The sequence below is a fragment of the Mugil cephalus genome, chromosome 4, assembly GCF_022458985.1.
Source record: "Mugil cephalus isolate CIBA_MC_2020 chromosome 4, CIBA_Mcephalus_1.1, whole genome shotgun sequence".
Classification (NCBI taxonomy): Eukaryota; Metazoa; Chordata; class Actinopteri; order Mugiliformes; family Mugilidae; genus Mugil; species Mugil cephalus.
Window position 1 is genome coordinate 17,193,970 of NC_061773.1, and position 18,215 is coordinate 17,212,184.

Here is an 18,215-nt window from a genome sequence, read left to right on the forward strand (position 1 = left end):
AGCCAGCGGAGGGGTGGAAGAATGGCACCTTTTATCGGTGTGAATTTTAGCCAGGCTAAAACATGGGGCTAGTAATGTAATATTTGGAACTGGGTGACAGTAAAAACCTTAGGACGACTTCTGTTCATCTCTAGAATGTGATTAATAAGCAGTGTCGTGGCACAAGTAGTTGGTAACTCTCTGCTCTATCTTCACCGGTTACAAGGAAATGTTGGATAGACTATGCTTACTTGAAGAATATTTAACGTGTATTTTAGTGTTTTAGCTTGGCCCAAAGTCTCATCTGCTAACATGGAGCTTATGACCTATACTGCAGCCAGACACCAGGGGGAGCTCTACTTGCTTTGGCTTCACTTTTGATGTATATAGTCTATGGTTGGACACGCAGCAGCACATCGGCACACAACTGAATGCATGTTAAAATGGCTTATAAATCTATCAATACATTGCCAGCAGTCGTAAATTGTGCATCTGGTAAAGTCCTGTTAGTGATACTGTAGGGTGGCCTATTTTGGGGATTGTAACTGACTATGCATTTTAGCTTTTCCTCAACAAAACACTATGTGGAAGCACACAAAAGTGAACACATGGCGAATGAAGAGCTTTATTTTTTAAAATCTTTTGTTAAGCACATCTTGTGTAAGCAGCTTATAATCGTTAAATATTTATGTGGATAAAAAAAAACGTTTATCTTCCTCCCTGGATTGGGGTATAGGATACCTGGCCGTATCTCTATCTCAACATTATGAATATTCAAAGAAGTGCTTGCTTTACTTTCAACCATGATGTATAGCTCTCTCTTGTAAATGTATTTATGAGTATACTGAATGTGTGTTAATTTGTGCAACTGAATAATATACAAAATACAGTCACGAAACATATAGAAAAATCCTTTGTACTCATCTCATAGTTATTCTCCAGTTCTATGGCAACAAAATAACAATAATGGTTGGTTTTCAGCTAAACCACAGATTTGTATTCCCAGTGTTTAACAGTTGGACAGCTCGCTTTGTAGCCTAATAGTCTTCATCCTGTGTCTGACTGTGCGTCTTTGGTTCTCAGCAATTACACTGGAGAGGAGAGTAAGGTGCTTTTATAAGGGTAAACGAATAAAGGATCACCACTACAATAGGATTTGCTTGAGGATGACACATCATTCTTTAAAGTCTTCTAGCTCGATGTTCCAGTTTACATGTGTGATCATACAGTAGTGTGAGAGTTGTACATCTGTGTGAACGTGTAAATGGTCGGCCATCACCCATTTCAACATTACTGTAAGTGGACCATCAAGCATTTATCTCAGCAAGCTGCGGGGTCCATTATTCAGCCATGTGTCACAGCTGCAGAATGGGGGTTAATTCCAGCTCTGCTGTGTGTGTCCATGTGTGTGTGTGTTAATGCCAGCAATTTATCTATGAATAAGTCTATGAATAAGTTTAGTATAGAACCACTCAGGGAATCAACTCAGGGGTAGTTGTGTGTAGGTCTATGTAGTGTAAACCCCTTGAAATGGAGACTGTGAGTACATTGGTCCACTGCATGCACGTGCAAACACACGTTTGTAAGGCTATCTTATCCTAAGCATCTCAACAAAGTGCATAAACCTAGGCCTAACCCTAACCCTATCCCTATCCCCAACTCTATCCCTATCCCTAACTCTATTCCTATCCCTAACCCTAACCTAATCGTAACCTTTAATCCAAAACCAAGTCCTAACCCTCCTCACCCTGATGTTGTTGAACTGAATCTGGTCCTCAGAAAGATAGCTACAAAAGAACACACACAAATCAGACCTCTTGGCTTTGTAAGTGTCTGCCATTTGCCGCGGATCCAGCCTGAGTCTGTTCCCTCGGCTGACATCAGTTACTAATCGCCACTTTTCTCCCGTCATAGACCGTGGTCCCCAGAGGGGCTGCGGCGTATTGTCTGGAAAGATGATGTGTCCATTTGCTGTCTCGGTGTAAAGGTTCATCATTTAATTCTTGACTTTTCAGATTGGGTCAAGCTAATTTGGGGGTTCCTAATTAGTTAGATTCTTAATTAAATAAGTGTCACAGCGGTGGCAGTGGTTCACGTCAAGCAGGAAACGTTTGCAAAATGCCGGTTGAAACGAGGCTTCGAGCATTGCGGTCTAGGGTTGATTTGGCGCCGCTTGAAGTTACTGGTGGTTGCAGCTGACAGAGTTGTGGGGGCAACAAAACAAACTGTTTGCATTTTAATTAAGCAGTCACAAAACAATGGGCCAATGAGCAACCATGACCAGAATTATTATGTAACAGTGTGTTGCCTGCAGCCCTTGGGGTAACAGCTCACTGTAGCTGTTCTTGTTGTCTTGTTCCATTATTCCAAAAGTGACCAACTTCACCAAAGATCACGCAGTAAAAGAGGGAAGGAAGCTGCATATCAACAATGTCTGTTTAAATTCCATTGCCCGCAGTTAGCTGTGGTACACAGACAAGGCTTCTCAGACACGCTGTTTTTTTTTGTTTTTTTTAAACCTTGACATCGACTGGACTTTAACAACACATTAGTCTACTATAAAAATAACCCCGTAGCAATCCGAACAGCAATTATCTGATGATAATTTAGCATTCTGTATTCATATCCGGGATATTCAAATAAGCAACATTTTCGCCATTCATCACTTGGCTGATCCACTTGGTGAAAGTTAGTGCTTAAAAGACTTTTACTTAGATGGAAATCTTCAAGATTGCCACTTCACCACTGAATGTTCCTCTGTAATACACTTATGCCATGCACCATGACCTCCACAACTATTTCAATGTCAGAGAACCTCTTGACACGCCTAGGATTGTTGAAGAAATCTATTCGGCTACCCTCCACTTAAAATCACTGTCAGCGAGACCTTCGAATGCATGTCGCTCCCACTTGTCCATCCTCCCGTTAGGCCATATCAGCCTCTGGTAAATACACATACTTCAGCGAAGGGAACAATAATACCATAGCAGCTTCAGCAGAAATTCATCATTCGAGCCCTGCGTGCTCTTTCCGCCAGTTATAATTGGGGATCCACAGAAATAAGTGCTTCAAGTGCAGAGGTGTAAGTAACTTTAAAAGCAAACAGGGGTTTTATTCTCTAAGAAGCCGCTGTGACAGGCACCGAAAGAACTGCCTCTGAGCCCTGAAGAGTGTGGGTGGAGGTATTTGTGAAGCGTCACATTTCATTCGGCAGGATATTAGCACATAACTCCCTCTTAATCACCCACCTTTGTTTCATTTGTTCAAGCCAAACACATCATTCCTAAACTACAACGTTGCTCTAATTATTTAACCTTCCTCTAATATTGGGGGTGGATAGTGTGCTCGATTCTTGCTTCTGAAAGTGCCTGCGCCGTTGTTTGCTCGGTGGAGAGAATAACGCCCCGCTCCCATTACAGGAGGCACCAAGATGTGGAACACGTTTCATATCTCCGCCTTAATTTCCGCCTTTCAATTTCAATTTTCTTTTTTTTCTTTTCTTTTCTTTTCTTTTTTTTTTTTTTTGCAAATAACAGAATTATTGACAATTCATCAAAAGCAAATAACTGGGGAAAGTATTGGACAGGCAATCCAAACATCTCTCACCACACAGATGAAATGAGATGCAATGAACGTCCACGGAAATGATGATGAAGGTTCTTATTTGTTTTAAATGTGCACTTTTTGACAGGAAAATGAAGAAAGTCAGGAAGCACAGATGGCGCGCAGTAATGATGTAAATGCACAAATGAGTCAAAAATCAATGACCAAATACACGGGGGAAGTTTTACCAAAAGCATCTTACATTAGTTAACTTGCCTCACGAGTGAGTAATGCGACAAATGTCACATGTAGCCATTATAAAAGTCAGATTTACATCTGAATGTTCTGCTGAAACATTACTTCCATAATGGCTACCACTGGAACTCTAAAAGGAATACAAAAAAAAAGAAAAAAAAGAAACACACCTAAATTTGAACCACTTAGTGACACAGATCTGGCTGTTAAATGTCAGTGAGAACTCCTTGCGGTTTCTCGGTGCAAAAACAGCCGGGAGCAAATTACATGTGTGCCACAGAGAATCGTGTTTCACCCCCTCAAATAAAAAGGATGCGTGCGGCTCCCAAAACATCGCAATGCGTTGCTTAGGACAGCACATTCTGTGGCTCCTTTAAAGAACCCTGAGATTTGGAACCACAGCAATTACCACGTGTGTACGCACAATTTCAGCACGTCACCACTGTTAAAAGGTGTGCCGCATGTGTGCTGTCTAAAGCTAAATTTGAGTTTTACCCCAAAATGGGGTATCTGCTCTCTAAAGAGTGTTCCACTTCTCCACAGTGAAGGAGCAAGGAGCAGCTCCGTCAACATTTTCTAAATATGGATTACTTTTTTTGTGTGTTTTTTTTTTTTTTTTTTTTCTTCAAATTTCACTTATAATTAATTCTATTAAAACTGAGAATATCACATGTGTTTTCCTGGTGCGGCCCTGGTCATAAGATGCGTTTGGAAAACCGCTTAATGCCGTAAAAAAAAAAAGAAAACAACAAAAAAAAGCCGAGGTGAGAGTCACAGCGAGGAACGGAGTGGATGCATTCGTGTTTAGAAATAAACATACAATACCCCACGCTCAGAGTTCTCCACGTGTGAATCTCTCTATCGGAGCAAGTGCAAGGCAGGTACAGGACGGGACAGGAAGGGGTGGAGCCAAAGACAGGAAACAGGAAGATAGAGAGAGACATAAAAGGGCGTGAGACTCGAGTCAGAGAGCTTGTGTTGAGACAGACATCTGGTTCATTTGCAATTGTATTTAATTCTTCCCAATTCCTCACATTTCTGTTGTTTGTGGAGACTGAGCTGCTCTCTTCTCCTGTTTTATTCTGTGTACATAGCAAAAGCTTTTTTTTTTCTTAGCCAGAATTGATAGAGGCAAATAAATAAATAAAGAGCTTACTTCAGTTATTTTCTGGGGCAGATGTCATGGCTGCCTTATACTCATTGAACTCAATGCAGGAACATGTACTCACTCTGCGCTGCATGGCTGTGACTTTCACAGTCCTGTTTTGCGAATCCATTAGCATGGATTTTGAACTGTCATACATAAACACACACACACACAAATTCGTGTCTCTGTCTGGAGAGCAGTAAATGTGAATTGAGCTGCGATCGGTTGAAAAGGCGGGAAACTGGTTTAATTTCATTTGTGTCTGATGAGGCAGCCATGAACAGATCAGTCGGGCCCTATATGGGTGGAAAAGCAGACAACGTGTTGCAACATAAATCCCCACAGCGCCTCAGTGTGTGGCCTTCAGTGGCTACACAACACGTGATATCAAGTCTAGAATTAATAAAAAAAAATATATATATATATCCCTTAGTTTAATGAGTGGCGTGGAAAATTTGTTGTTTTACAAAAGTAACACAAGTAGTTGATATAGAAACTAGCTGTAAGGTACAACAGCACAAAATGGACTTATTACTGTTAAAATAAGATCAATGTTAAATCTCTGACTTTCCTTTGAAGACATTCTATCATCACTGATGAGGGTGAAATTAAACTGTGTCACACTCGTGAATGTTTCTGTTGCTGGTTAAACCGCATCCAGAGCGAAAACTGCTAAATTAACTCTGCCAGGTTTAATACAAGTGCGTGGTTAATGCCTTAAATTGTGAAAAACTCCCCAATTAAATCCCTCCTTTAAAACTGTTTTCTGTTTAGCAAAGTGTCACTTCAGCTTTCCTGCCTCTTCAGACAGAGAAGCAAACTCGTCCTTGTGGCACCTATTTGACGGATTTTCTTTCTTCTCTCTCAGTCTGAATGGAACATTCATTTACTCATTGACTAAGAACAGATTCGGGGTAGGGGAAACGTGACAGGAAGTTTGTGGTAAAGTCAAATGTAAGCAGCAGTGATGCCTGCCAGTTACTGTATCTCGTGGTAAAATGATAAAAGCTAAGAGGAGGAGAGCGGAGTGAGTGGTAGAGCTGGAATGGATCAGTCTGAGTGCAGATAACAATGGATGTACAGATTTTGTAGCATGGCAGCATTAATGTTAAAGCATGGCTGAGTGTATGAGAATGAATGTATGTACATTTCAACATGGAATTGACATCTCTAAATGGGCTCTTCCTGCTAAGACCTCATCCTATTTGGGAAATTAAGGGTTATTCCTTTCATATACAATATGATCTGCATTGGGTTATATAAGTAATTCACTGAATACAATAGAAATATTCACATGAGCTTACTATTCCCTGGGTAAATCATGTAATTTAGAAATCCACCCTCTCTTGACGTCAAGGCTCCGCTGCTTTCTGCTTCCAGCCTAAAGGTAATATTATACCTTTAATTCCACTACACTTCCTGACAGCTGGGTCACTTTGCAGAATCAGATTAACAATAACACATAAAATGTTTTTTTTTTGTTTTTTTTTAATCATAAAACGTAATGTGATGCGACTCTTGTGATGAGCACATCAATATATTACAAATTCCAACACATCTAAATATTGCTTATTTTCCAGTGAAATTCAAGTAACAGCTTCACGTCTGCAGACAGTTATGGACAACTATGGGCTCTATGGTTAATGGACACTTGGGAAAAGTGTGTGCGAGGCTCCCTGTCACCAAAAAATGGGTAAAGGGTAACAGTAAATCTGATGCTCTGAAATCTGTTCTGAAAGGTCTGATTTTACAAAGGTACAAAATTAGATACACACTCTAAGAATAGCGTCGGATGGCTGCTCAGGTGGACAGGGTTCAATAATGATGACAAAGTGTCCAGATTTCAACTTCTACATGGCAACGCACACTCCTTTGAGATTAAAGCCACCAACAAAGGCTTAGACATCTGTCTTCGTCCTCGTACTTAGAGGAAACTTCAACTATTACTTATACATAGATGTAAAAACATTTTTATTGCTTTTGTGATTACACTGACAAACTTACGTCATCTTAAGGTAAAGTCACACTTTCCTTAGCAGCCAAGACTCCCTCTGAACTATTTAGACTTACAGTGCTGGAAAAAAATACAAAATGAAATGGGTCTGCTATCAAGAGTGTTGAAGAGTCCGAGATATGAGAAAAATAGTTTGGTCTGTGTTTGGCTAACAACAGCATGTCTTTGCAGACCCATCCGGAGTCCTCACTCACTCTCAATCTGTTTATGTGCCTGTGTGTGAAACAATCTAAGGGCCTAACTCTATCAGTACTGTCTTTGAAGGCCTGGTACGAGGCAATCGGCACACACAGTCGTACAAATTTTATATCCAGTCACAGACACGGGACATTTGCAGAAGCATACAAACAAACCTCTGCATGGCAGAGAAATACACATCCATACACAACCCAGGCCAACACACTGAAAAACACATATTTTCTCTTTCAGACACATTCACTGTTCTGAACTGCACTTAAAGATCACATGCTACGCGCTTGAACTTTGTATGTTTGTCCAAGGGTATTCAAGTGAATATAAATTCCTGCCTGTCTGTGTCTACATTTATAATGCAGCATTCGCAGCCTGTGGCAGGACTGTTGTTACCCAGGCACTGTTTCTACAATTTTAGTTTGTGGGTAAAAAAAAAAAAAAAAAAAGAAAAAAAAATATTGCTGAGGTAGGTGAATAAAACTTGGACTGGTTTGGGATCATCATTGTTGATACGAACCAAAGCACTGAGTTTAGTATGAAATGCTGGACACTTCTCACCCTCGATGGTCGTAATCTTAGCTGACCATTTGGTAAAGTTTTGGTAAAATGTGGTTGCTCATGCTAGCTCAGTAGATCAGTTACTTAAATGACGTTGAAGCTCCGCCACTAGTTTTTTTCCAGATCATAGCACCAGTACAAGTACTTGTACCATTACACTTCTTTGAATTACTTTCTCTGTAACTATATTTGTAAAGTGACATTTCATATATCTGAATATTCAATAATGTGTTTTTCTTAACCCTCTGGCATTGGCATTTTCCGTCAGAAGTCTCCGAAGCACAGTGTCAACAGGAATGACATCTGATGTCAGTGCATCAGTGGGGCTTACTTTTTAGGCTAATCCCTCAAACTGAGCCAGGATCGCCAAAGTCTCTTCCAGAAGTGTCCACTGGTGAACGGTGAGATTGACAGGGATCTGCAGATACCCCAGCTGCATCTGAAGATAGTCCCGACGAGACTAGGCTGAGGTGAAAAGTTTAAAGTGTCCAACTATTTTATGTTTGACTGTTGCTGCATCAGCTATTCATATCTATGTCAAGAGGTCCTCATTAATAGTCACCTGGAGGGTGTGTCCCGCATCACTCATGGTTGTAATCATGTTTTCGGCGTTATCTCGAAGCATGAAGTGAAGTACAATAAGGTGGTATTGTTTTATCGGAGCACTTACAGGATTGCGACAAAGTACACTGCATTAGACGGACACCCAATGCTGGTATTAGTATCGGTGCATCCCTGGAACTAACCTTTGACTTTAGTCAAATTAAATGTAGTTTCCAGGATCTAGTACCTGCTCTTGTAATAGTTCCCGTGATGAAAGAGAGAAGTCCCTGATTCAGTTGCTGCATTTGTTTTCTTGAGCTGTATAGTTCATGGAACTTCATACTAATAAGTGTTTCTGTCCCAGTCAGAAACTCATGCGTACATTAAATCCAATATAAAGTCAATGAAGTATAAATGTTAAAACCAATGGATAGCTCCGTATAGATCGACCAGTCATGCTTCATTTGTCATGACCCTTTAAATACACAGAGGTCCTACGGCTGATGTTTGAAATTAATAATTCAGACACTTCATGGATTTTTAAGCCAGAATACGACACAGTAATGCGAAAGGGCATATTTGCCAAGAGTCTTGGCAAATGTTAAAGCATTGCATAGCCAAAGGTGATATCTCCTTTCGTTTGCTTGCATGCCTCCCCGTCATTGTGTGTGTGTGTCTTTTCTTTGAGCTGTTTATGTAATTTGTTAAGTTATGAACCAAATAAGTCCTTCGTCATCTATCATGGTTTATTCTCTTTTTAGGGCTGGTCTGGACATGAAAGCTTCAAATAATATAAAAAAATACACAGCTAGCTGGGTTAGAATTCCAAGTATTTGGGATAAAAGGAAACGGGTGAAAAAGTTTAAATAACACTTTTCCGAAGATGTCACCTTTTCTCAGTTGCTTCGCTGATGTCCGCTTGTCTGGCATCACACACACAAAAAAAAACGAGCAGTGTTTAGAGAGCTTCGGGAGGATTAATTATTCATCCACTCTCCTCTTAACCTTTTTATGAAAAGTGTATCTTCTGGTGCCTGTTGTTTGAGCCCTTGGGGGGGCACCTGGCTGCAGAAACACCAAATCCCCATTAAGACGTATGCCACGTCTGGACTTATTCACTTTTACGTTACATTATCTGCGATGTCCCCTGGCCTTCTTGAAAGAAAAGCAACACACAGTCCATTTGGAACACGTGTAATGGTGTTCTGAAAGATTAATTGGACAGTTGCGCATGTTCTCTTACCGACAAAAGTTTTGTCTCAGAATAATTCATGGCGTTAAAAGGCATGTAAAACACTTATAGTTAAAAAAAAAATAGCTAAAATATAGATGAACTCTGATATGGTCTTATATGGGAAGTCCTCGCTGTGGGGATCCATTTATCTTTATTATCATTAGGATTATTGTTATTTTTCTGCTTTGCTGCCTTAGTCCTCCCCTCTCTCTTTGTCACACTCAATTAAAAGTGGATTCTGCCTATTTCCAGTCGTATTTCTGCAAGTCCCTTTTATTTTTCTCCCCCTACCCTTTATTTCCTGTCTTCCTGTCCCTATGTTTCCGCTTTCTCTCTGTCATACATGTCATATGTACTCCCTGACTTCGTGTGACCTGTGTGGGACCTTTAATCCTGGTTGATGGACCAGGTTATCCTGCGGTCACAACGACATCTGAGCAGCATCTCAGCTTCTTCATCCCTTCCTTTCCTTTTCTCCTGTATTGCCCTCCTTTCCCTACATTTCCTACACTCACTGCGGTGGTGTTCGCCCTCTAATTGGCTTTTTTTTTTAATCTATATTATGCCCTGCTAGCCCGATTAGCATAGACACTTGACCCCAAGGTTAAACAGTGCTGCCTGGATTTTCAATTTTCATGTTTTTCATATACTTTCCAACTTCCTTTCCCTCTTTTCCTTTCTGTTTCACTCTTATATTCCCTGCTGGCACCTTCCTCTTAAGTCTCTACCTATAGCTTTCTTGCTATATCTTGCATTTTCCTCCACTGGCTCTGATGGATTTTTATCCTCTAGTTGTTTGGTATATTTCTCTGTTGGCGTGGGTTTAGCCTCTGATTAGCATTGCCAGTTGACCCCGTGCCCCGTCTCACTCCCCAACCTTCTTTTTACTCGCTTGAAATGGATGCAGTGTTGTATTCAGACTAGCAATGAGGTGTCTGATGGTTTCCCTCGCAGTAATATTTTCTGTGCAAGGTGTTGTATCTGCTTATTCCTTGACGTGAGCTTTTGGGGTTCGACTTGGAAAGAGAGCTTTTAATTTCTCTACAAGTACGGCACAACTGACTCAAACGTAAAGAGAGCCTCATGTTGCACGTTCGAGGCAGAGCCGCCGGGATGGGGCACAAAAACTAGTTTTTAATCACAAAAACTTTTGCACAATTGCTTGGAGAAATACCAATGTCAATGCGTCACCTAAAACTCATCCTTGATGTGTTAATAGATTTATATATTATTTTATTTTTTTCTTTTAGTCTTTTAGTATTACTTTTTGGTATGAGAACATTTTTGAAATATAACATTGTCAGACCTTGTAACACAAGAAATAAAACAAACTATTCAAGTTTTACTGTTTTACTATTATCCCGACTGAAGGGAGTGTGAAGTTAATATACGACTTCTGCTGGAAATCAGTTAAAAACATTTCTGCAATATTTTGGCAATTTTTTTAAAAAGTTATGTTTATCTGAAAAAATTGGTACCTTTTCTTGGCCATGGCCCTTATCAATAAATCTAGTGCTTGATTTTTAAATTGTGTTACGTGCTGACCGTGAACCCACTGAAGAAAATAAACGCCCACATGCTGAAAATATGGACTTCATTTTATTAATGCAAGAGCTTATTTTATTGAGCTATAACTAGAAGTTGGACGTACCGTTTATCTGACCATGTGAAACTTTATTTTACATTTGATATTTGACAATTTATCCATAATATATTAGTCACATTTCTACTAACAGTAGAAGGTGCTCCATCTTCTGTCACGACTTCTACTGTGAAATGACAAACATGAACCATGCCACAGCTTTTTAGACTTTTACACTCACAAGTGATGCAATTTGCAGTAGCAAAAGTTAGGAGGTTTAAACCCATTCCCATTCCCCGTGGTTGTACCATATGCCCAGTGAACATAGAATAACATCTCAAAAAGTGGAATGTTTCAACTTTCATCATTTTGTTTATAATACGGAATTTTTCCAAGGTGGGGTGTTATGTGTAGGTTTTGCCTCATGAAGGGAGAAAATTGTGTAAAACATAAAATTATGACACAGAAATAGCAGAACAAAATGGATGGACAGTATGTGAGTCGGCTGGAGAAGGATGGAGGGGTTTGAAATGGATCAATGTAGAGATTTAGAGAATGTAAAGGAAAGGAAGGCAGGTGATGGTGGCAAGCCAGTGTGCATGTCAACGAAGACACAGAAAGATTTGTTTGTCTGCTGACTGGAAGGGGAAAAAATGCAGTTCATATGGGTTTTAAATATATATATATATATATATATATATAAAAACTCTCTGCGCCTCTGTCATTATTATTATTTTTTCCTTTAGGGGTGAAAGGGGGATTCAGTGCATCACCGGGTTTAATACGTAACTCTGACCTTTTATATTGCCTGAAGAAATGACTAAAGATTTGCGGCCGTCATGAGCCCAACACTCGGTGTGTAACCTCTACGATGGATTTATCGTGACTGAAACTAAATGAATTCTGACTCCATCTTCACAGATATTTACTTATTGCACATTCCATGAATGTGAAACTGAGCATCTGCCACTGCACATATGCATTTGTCACATTCATTTCTACCTGCATATTAGCTATGAGGACACTTCTAATTGACATTACAAGGTCTGTGGACGGATCTCTCTGTTTGCTTTTTTGCATTACAGATGCTAAATGCAGCATAATTTTCATCAAGACATCGAAGTCACTCATAAAGGTGATTGGTAGCCTCGATCTCATGCCAAAGGCGCTCGTGTTGCTCACATCTTTTAACAGATTTTCTTTTCCAATCAGCTTTTGGGTCTGCTTACCATCTGCTGTCACCAGAAACAATCAAAGCTTCAGATGAGTTTCCTGTGGAGGAACAGCCCTATTTTGGTTTTGCGGCAACAAGGAAATCAGCAGTAAACGTGGGTGTGCGGACTTGGCCCAGCAAACCCGGCAGGCCTGACGGAGGCTACCAACTGTGAGTTAAGAGAGTGACGCTGGAAATCCTAAAAGTATACGCTGATGATGCATAGTTGTTAAAATACTACACCTAGCACTTTTCAGCGTCTATTCTGTGCTGATGTCTGGTTTTCTACCTACCTGCGCTTGAAGGTGAGGACAACTCCGAGGAGGATGATGATGAACATGAGAATCCCGGCAATCACTCCCGCCATTTTCACGGTGCTGTCCACCTGCTTCTCCGGCTCCATGGCGTCCGAATCTTGGGTGGATGCGCCTACAGACACATGCATACACACGCACAGACACACACACACAGGTACGCACATAGTCACATTGGTAGGCAACCTCAAAGGAGTGGACAGGCGCATAGAGTCACAATGAAATGATCGTAAATGCATGCACACAGCCAAATACATACAAGGAGACACACATGTATAAAGAGTATATACACAGTCATACGTATACACACAAACAGAATGTACATCTGTTAGCTGTAGAATGAACAAATAAATAATGCACACGCCTTGGCTCAAGGTTAAGACTGATTTGCAACGCTTCATTCATAAGCAAAGAGCGTGCAAACACTCAAATCATGCGGGGAGATGTAAACATCAGCAACATGCTGATGCGGAATACAATAAGCAAGCATTTCCACCACAAGATATTATGAATTTTAAGAAAGGAAATAATGGTTTAAAAGTTAACACACACACAAAAGGAAGAGAAAAAAATGTGTCTTCTTTTTTTTTTTTTAAAGACCTTGTATTTGGCTCTCATTTTAAAAGAATGTAAAAAGAAACAGCCTGATGTGAATATTGTAAATCATCATCATTCATTTAGTAACAGTCAGTCATTGCCAATGGGATTTTACTGCACATTTTTATTGAACATAACACAGATTTAACATTTAAAGTGGCATAAAAGCGAGTGGGGTCGATGGATATGATGTAAACACTGAGAAAGAAAAGAAAATCTTGTAGCTGTAAATAAGTTAACACTTCCTGAATTCAGTCACCAGGCTGCCAAATCAAACCACACGTCTTGACGATGAATACGCAAAGAACTCAAATCATCAAATGAATTAAAAGGACACGGAGGAGAGTGCAAACGATTCCAAAGCTACAAGTAGTTTTCTTTACTTTTCTTCTCTTTTGAAAAATTCTGCCACCATTGCACGGACAGCGGCCCAAGGACAAACAGTCCACAAATGCAGAAGTGACAAAAAAGGCTCAAGGTTTGAAACACGACGAATGCACACAGGAAACACAAAACGTGCAGGACTGGATCTGCTTAACACTTTCATGTAAAAGGAGTAAATAACGTGGCAAGCAAATGAATGAACAGAGGGTAGAAATTAAAACTTGGGGAAGGAAGGTGGTTACAAGGTTGATGTGTAGCATGGGCTTAACATGAGCACACATTCACCGCTCAGACACTGCTATCTCCGTGTGGCTTGTGTGGAAACCAGTGGAAATCAGTCGTTTTTTTTTTTAGAAATGTGAAGTTCCTATTTGTCCATTGTTTGCAGTGAAAGTTGTCTTAAGTGTGTTCAGAACTTTGTACAGGAGGTCATGGAGAACACATCTGAGGAGTCTTCAGAGCATCAGTGTCAAGGAGTTCTCCTTTTGTAAACAGATGGCCTGTTTTTTTTTATAGGAATGTATGTGTAATGTTAGATCTCCTGTAAATCTCGTCTCTAAGTCAAATCATCAAACTATGCACGTACAACGTGTGCTCGACCTGTATACCAAAAAATTGCGCACCAAAAACTTTGTTTTTTGAGAAGTCGTCCTTGGGAACACTTTGGAAAACAAACAAAAAAAAAGGGGTGATTTTTTAAAGAATAGATGGCAGACGATTAGACGAATCATCAGTCTATCACCATCTATCAAGAGTAAATCAACAAACCTTTTCGCATGGTAGAATCTTAAGAGTAAACAAAACAAGCCCTAGTCTGACAGGCTTTGATAGAAAGATGATTCATGCCACCTGAGGAAAGTTGTTTTGCATAAAACACACACACATATCTTCGTCATTGGAGCTGCCATTGCCTCATTGTCTGAGCGATCTAGCAGTTAATTGCTTATACTTCTTTGCTGCTAAGCTGCTGCATATCATTTCCCCAATCTGCTTAGGACACAGGATTACAATGGTCACACAGTAGCATGTACAGCAGTGGAGTAGTGTGTGTAGTCGGAGCAGTGGGCTGCAGGACCAGGGAGCTATTTTGGAGTCACGTGCTGAGGCACCTCAGCTGTTCAGGTGGTGTGAACCTTGAGCCCCAAGAATGCATCTATAATCACTACCCCACAACTCCCCACACCTGATTTTTATTATATTTATTTTTTTTATCCATCTTCCTTATTCATTATTAACCTCTGGTTTATCATGCACCACTTAGATATATTCATCTTTTCAAACTTCAAACAGATGCAAATGTCTTTGCATTAGTAATAAAGTAATGCTTTTCTTTATGTTCTGCTCCAACAGAACATAAACCCCTCTCCTCCATATCCTGCTGCGCTACAGTTATTGCCATGCGAGGAAACGGGTGAAGGAAAGTTAATCATCCAACCATACCTTTAAAAAAAAGCCTTTAGTGTATTCAGTAAATGTGCGCAATACATGAGGTTTCCTTGACAAAAATATAAAAAATAAATAAAAAAATGCATATCCTTTGACTATTTTCCAACTGGACACAGTGTTTAATAGCCTGATAATAGATAAAATGCAGATCATGCTAAAAGGGTCAGGTGCTCCTATAGAACTAGTGCGACCTGGTGGTCTACAAGAGATGCTACTGGTTAGGGGGAAAAAAAAAAGCGGTCGTCTATGGGAGGATGAATGGAAGCACTCAAGGTCACATTACCCAAAGAATGAAACAGAAGGAAATTGAGAGGCGAGGAGAGATGGCTTGAGATTACTCAAAAAAGAATGGAGATGATAAATGTATGACATAAGAGAGAGTAATGTGAGAATGTGAGAAGAGGAAATAAATGGGAATGAAAAAAAAAAACTCTAGGAAAACAATGTAAAGATATGCAAGGATGGACAAGAGATGGAGAAAGTAAAAAGGCCAAAGTGAAGAAGTGACATGAGGTTAATTTTTTTATTTTTCATTTTAATGACATGAGCGTAAAGGAAAAGGCCTCAAGCAGAGGACCCCAGAACCACATGTTCTCTTGCAGACGTGCACCAAGCAGACTTGTTATAACCTTGATAGGTAAATACAGCCGATTAATGGAGTAATACTGCTGTGTGGGAGTTCTCTTTAATCCCCTGTCTCTCTTGTATTCGCCCCCTCTGCAATAACAACACAAGGTTGGCAGCAGAATACGCTAAGCTAACGGCTTAAGCATGCAAACCCTGGCACGTTCCGCAATAGCTGCCGCAGTCCTCAATGGCTGCTCTGACGAGATGTTCTTTTAAAGCCCTGAATGCCTTCAATGACAACGCGTTCGCAGTCTTTTGTTGTCCAATCACGGACAGCCTCCCCATTTGGGTGGTGTATCACTGTTGCAAGCATAAAAATTTAAAAGATGCACGTCGCTCTGTATAAAGAGATGCTGTTTCACCCTTCATGTTTCCAATGGGAGTCAGGCACTGGATAGACATTTTAATGGACGACGTCAAGACTAAGTGCTTTACTTTTCAAAGCTCCTCGGCACATGTGTATTGCCAAGTTCAGTGAATGTTACACTCAATGTGCTTTAGCTACAGTGTCTTCACGCTGGCCAGATACTCTAAAAAGTCTTTCTGTTAGCAGTGACCTCTCTTAATGAACTAAATTCTGATTTAGAGTCTTTAGATTTTTTTTTCTTTACTTTCACTTCACTTCCACAGTTATTTTCACCGCTGTGCACACTCAACCACTTACTGTTGAAAGGCAAAGCAGTTGCTTATGAAGTTATCCAGGTTTTGGTAAGGCACTTTTAAGCACTTAAAAACTGTACAGCACGGTTTTTTAAAATAAATTGAATTTGCAGGTGTTTAGTACCTGACCCTCACAAATGCCTTGCATTACATGAGGTGCAAAAATTTACAAAAAGAAAAACCGTTCCGGAGAAAAGAAAAAAAAAAATCGTTATGTTCTGTGGTCTTATCAGATGGCTGTATTCAGTTTTTTAATACAATGTAGAATTATTTAAAAGCCATAATAAATTACCTTGAAATTCTTACCTTTTTTTTAATATTAAATTACCTTTTTAGACTGAATATAATGTGTCACATATATGTCAGACTGTTAAATGGCACGTTTTATTCAATGCTCAATTAAAAGGCTTATAAAGCCTTCTATCCTCTTCTTCGGAAATTTACTGCTTCAGTTTTAGACAATTGGGCATTACCTGAATGACTGTGTGACTGGTGTTTTTTTTTTTTCTTTTTTCTTTTTTCATCCCATTAGCATTGTGAGAAAATAACCTCTCTTGTGGACTCTTGTGGTCGATATATTGCGGCTCTGTAATCAGCAGAGGTGTACAGGAGTGCGAACTTCAAATTGTTCGTGCCTGTCAAGCACATTACACTTACACGCGAGCCTTGGGCGATCATGCAAGAGACGGGTTCACACGTTTCCCTGTAGCCAGTGCCCTGATAATCACCCCACAGGTGTATTAAACCTCAATTTCCCCCCTGAGCGATCCACAATATGTAGCACCTGACACATTGCAGCGTGACCCCATTTGTTCACACTTCACCGGCCCACGTGCTGATTGGGTTCAACAGTTCATAATGTAACAGTTGAGGACCCCATCTGGTGATAGGTTCAACTCCATTTAACACTGCGATTGGCCGGCTCGGAGAACCGCTCAGCCAATCATGCAAACTCAGACAGGGTTCTGACCGGGGCAGAGGAGAAGCGATCTAATGCGACTGTGTCCGTTACGGGGAGGATGAAAGTTGAGGCGAAGCAAATAGCCAGCACAAAACAGGATTGATTCACAACTGGTACAAATATAATACAGAGGACACTATGGCCTCATTCATTATTGTATTGTCATTGCCAGCTAACAGGTGGCCTGTAAGTATGCACAATTTATGGATCCATCTTGCTTTTCTTGCCGCCGGTACTGGCAGGTGTTGCGGGTATTATTTTCTTGGCACATATCAGCCACCTTTAAAAAAGACAGAGGCAACAGTGGAGGGCTTCAAACCTAAACAAATGTTTGGCCGAGAGAACGTCCTCATCTCTTCCCAAATGGTACATTTATACCAATAGCAATTCCAAAAATATAAATACCTCTTCTCTTACAGGACGTTCTGCGCCAGATGGAGCAAAACCACGTGGAGGAGGTTGAAGAGAACGGAGTATAATTCAGAGCACTTCTCTATTAAATATACAGTAAGCAAAAAAGGTTTGTCAGTTGTCTCCAGTGGACATTAGCATCTCCAGTGTGCAGTGTTGTGAAAGGCTGATAAGACTCAAATGATCAAACTGTCACTGTAAAAGGTTTTGAATTGATGGACGCGGTTATAGCTATTGTTTGTGTCTCAGGTGCTCAAGATGTCTCTAAAAATGACCAAAGATGTTTATTCTCTCCGTTCCGCCATATGAAAAGGTCTTCTTCAACTTGCCATGTTTGCCTTTTAATGGCTAATGTTGCTATGGAATACGAAATGTGCAGCCAGAAAATTGAAGACTGTGAGAAAATGGCTAAAACGATATATATCGTCTTTGCAAAATATAAAGGAAATAAATGATAAATGTATGACCAGTGTAAGGAATGTCCAAACTGCCCCACGAATCTTCAAGTCCACAACCAATGGGCAAAGGTGTCAATGAACAGCTCATTGTACATGT

General features: G+C 40.2%; 1 protein-coding gene across 11 annotated transcripts in view; it reads right to left on the bottom strand.

Annotated features, from left to right (window-relative positions):
* Positions 1 to 18,215, bottom strand: part of ptprt (protein tyrosine phosphatase receptor type T) — a 304,538-nt gene that overhangs the window by 90,709 nt on the left and 195,614 nt on the right. For 7 of the 11 annotated variants that reach the window (XM_047583117.1, XM_047583114.1, XM_047583115.1 and 4 more), the window contains one exon: positions 12,554 to 12,689. In XM_047583117.1, coding sequence (XP_047439073.1) covers positions 12,554 to 12,689 — 136 coding nt within the window. Of the gene's footprint in view, positions 1 to 4,602; positions 4,636 to 12,553; positions 12,690 to 18,215 lie in introns of all 11 variants that reach the window. The other 4 variants (XM_047583112.1, XM_047583110.1, XM_047583109.1 and 1 more) reach the window with 1 other exon arrangement.